At 54.3% G+C, this 3,419-nt stretch overlaps 1 protein-coding gene across 1 annotated transcript; it reads right to left on the minus strand.

Annotated features, from left to right (window-relative positions):
• Positions 1–1,850: 1,850 nt before the first annotated feature.
• Positions 1,851–3,419, minus strand: SYNGR3 (synaptogyrin 3; the record flags this gene model as incomplete). The annotated part of the gene is made up of 2 exons (XM_021707867.1): positions 1,851–3,271; positions 3,348–3,419. Coding segments are annotated over 2 exons (282 nt in total), but the record flags the coding sequence as incomplete, so codon positions are not given.

Genomic DNA, 3,419 nt, shown 5'->3' on the forward strand with positions numbered 1-3,419 from the left:
CAGCAGGTGAGGCTGTGGTGGCTGGGAGCGGCCACTGCACTCCAGTCTGGGCGACCGAGTGAGACTCCAACTCAAAAAAAAGAAAGAAAGGAGTTGGGTGCAGTGACTCACACCTGTAATCCCAGCAATGTGGAAGGTGGAGGAGAGAGGATTGCCTGAGTCCAGGAGTTTGAGCCCAGCCTCAGCAACTTGGCGAGACCTCATCTCTTCAATAAGTAAAAAAAAAAAATCAGTTGGGTGTGGTGGCGTGCACCTGAAGGGTGAGGTAGAAGGATCACCTGAGTCCAGCAGGTTGAGGCTGCAGTGGCCACGAGCATGTCACTGTACTCCAGCCTGGGTTACAGAGTGAGATTCTGACTCAAAACAAAACAAAAGAAAACAAAAAAGAAGGGGGGGAAAAAAAAAGCAAGTGGCAGAACAAGTGTGTAACACAGTATATAAATTTAAAAAACACAGTGTTGGGCACGGTGGCTCAAGCCTGTAATCCCAGCACTTTGGGATGCCGAGGTGAGAGGACTGCCTGAGCCTACAGGTTCGAGACCCACCTGGGCAATTTGGTGAGACCTCTTCGCTACAATAAATCAAAACATTAGCCAGGTATGGCGGTGCATATCTGTAGTTCCGGCTACTTGGAAGGCTGAGGCAGAAGGATCACCTGAGCCCAGCGGGTCGACACTGGGGTGGCTGTGAACATGCCACTGCATTCCAGCCTGGGTGATGGAGTGAGACTCCAACCCACACACAAAGAAAAACTCCACAAACTGACACATTTTCTTTGGATGCACATATCACAGCTAAAGCATTTAAAAAGGAAGGTAGGCTTCACAATTCCTCCAAAAGTTTACCATAGATCCAAAAGTGACCACATGACCCAGCAATTCCATTCTTAGGTATATACTCAAGAGAATAAAAAATGGGAACTCAAACAGATACTTCTATGCTAATGTGCACAGTAGCTCTATTCACAACAGCCTACAGACAGAAATAACCCAAGTGTCCATGAACAGATGAAACATACAGCAGTACTCAGCCATAAAAAAGAATGAAGTCCTGAGACATGCTATAGCATGGATGGATCTTGAAAACATGCTGAGTGAAAGAGACCAGACATGGAAGTACAGATGTTATATGATTCCACTTATGTGAACTCTCTAGACTAGGCCAACCCCTAGAGGTAGGATAGAGATGACCAGAGGATGAGAAGGGAGAAGGGGAGGGTCTGTTTAGTGGGTAGGATATTTCTGTTAAGGTGATGCAAAAGAGCCGGGTTCGGGGGCTCAGTCTGTAATCCCAGCACTTTGGGAAGCTGAGGTGAGTGGATTGCCTGAGCCCGTGGGTTCGAGACCCGCCTGGGCAACTTGGCGAGACCTCATCTCTACAATAAATTAAAAATTAGTTGGGCATGGTAGCGCACGCCTATATTTCCAGCTACTTGGAAGGCTGAGGCGGAAGGATCGCCGGAACCCAGCAGGTCGAGGTTGCGGTGGCCGGGAGCGGCTACTGCACTCCAGTCTGGGCCACGGAGTGAGACTCCAACTCAAAATAAAAAAGGTGATGCAAAAGTTTTGGAAATAGATGATGGTGACAGACGCACAATACTGGGAGTGTAATTAATGTCACTGAACCGTACACTATTTTTTTTTTTTTGAGTCAGAGTCTCCAGAGACCTGTTCTGAGCAGCAGAGTTTTTGTCCAGGTCAGTGTGTTAAATGGGGAGGGGAGGGCAGAACCTGGTCAGCCTAGCCTCCACCTCCCTGCCCTCTCCTGGATTCTGGGCCCTGGTGACCCTCAGATCCCAACCCCTGGTACCAGAAGGGTCAGGGATAATGAATGATTCAGGAGTGTCCAGGTCACAGTCAACTCATTTATAGTCTTTATTGTAAAGAAGTTGCAGTTGGGGCATGGGACACTGAAAATACACAATCTCTGATTGTTCTTTCAGAAGAGTGAGGGAGAGATCGATATATACAAAAATTGTAAACATGTTCACTGAAATATCCACACAGAATTGGTCTATGCTACAATGTACAGGGTTGTCACTCAACTGCAACTCCAGAGGGAGGTGTCTTTCTGTAAGATGAAATATGGCCACCACACTTGGTGTTGACTTAATGTGAAAAGCCAGCTTCAAGCAATGCATCAGTAGTCAGTTATGCAGCGGGGTCCCAACCTGGGGCTGGGCTTTAAAATGGGGAGTGGGTGGGGAAGGAGGGACTGGTCCGGGAAACAAAGGCAAACGGAACAGCCCATGGGCCATCTCCAGGGGCATGGTGGGCAGACGGAGCCTCTGGGCCTCTCTCCTTGCCTGGCACACAGGGGTCCTGCTCCTCCCTTGGGCAAGGGCTTCCTAGAGGGCTGAGACAGCGCTGGTGCCTTCCTGGCCAGAGCCACCCACACCTGGGCAGGGGCCTGGGTGAAAATAGGTAGGGGCTGGAGTGGGGGCCACAGACAGAGGAGCACTATGGGGTGGAACCTGAAAACTTGACCACAATCACGACATCGACAGGGCCAGGCTGTTCTATGGAGCCTGCGAGAGGAAGTGAAGGGAGGCTCTGGCTGGGAATAACCACCATGACAGAAGCAAGGACAGCCACTACCCACAGCGACATGGGATGGGGAACAGTAGCCAGGCTCCCCAGCCTCAGAATGGGGGTGGTGTCCTTCCCCTGTCTCCCTGTCCTGGGCAGCCCCTGCACCTGGTCGTAGAGGGCGGCTGGAACCCTGTGCCCAGAGTGGACAGGTGAGCCCCAGGTTGGATGGCTCTCGAGGGGAATGCCTCCCCCAGGCCAGCCCATTCCAGGCTGGAGGACACATGTCCTGGGTGGTGCTGTCCCCTTCTCAGGACCTCAGGCCTGGGGCCCAGTGTTGAGGGGACTGGGGGAACTTGTTGGGGACAGCCCAGGCACGTGAGAGAAGACCCCCTCTTGGTCCCAGACAGCCCCCAGTGGCCACCCACGCTGCCCCTGGCAATGGGTTGTAAGGACCTGAGGGAGGTCCCAGGGGGCCTTGGGGCCTGCGCCAGTGGGATGGCCTTCGAGCCCTGGTCCGCGCCTGCCAGCCCCTAGTAAGCAGGCACCTGGTACCCTTTGGGGCTGGTGTCCAGGGTCTCGGTGAAGGGCGGGCTCTGGTAGGTCTCGGTGCCTTCCACGCCACTGCCCACCGGGTAGCCTGGGTAGGTCTGGCCCGCCCCGGTGCTCAGCTGGTCGGTGGCGAAGAGCGACATGTCGGTGCCCAGCCGGAATCGTTGCAGGGCCTTCACCGTGAGCGCCACCTGAGCGGGAGCTTGCGGTCATCCGGGGTCGCCCAGGGCCGAGCCCCGCCCCCGCCGCGCACGGACCCGCACTCACCCAGCTGAGAACGGAGAAGAAGCTGAAGGCGATGGCGGCGCGCGCGGCGTCCCCCGCCTGCGAGCTGCCGGG

This window comes from Carlito syrichta, unplaced genomic scaffold (assembly GCF_000164805.1).
Source record: "Carlito syrichta isolate Samal-C Ts95f unplaced genomic scaffold, Tarsius_syrichta-2.0.1 Scaffold126536, whole genome shotgun sequence".
Classification (NCBI taxonomy): Eukaryota; Metazoa; Chordata; class Mammalia; order Primates; family Tarsiidae; genus Carlito; species Carlito syrichta.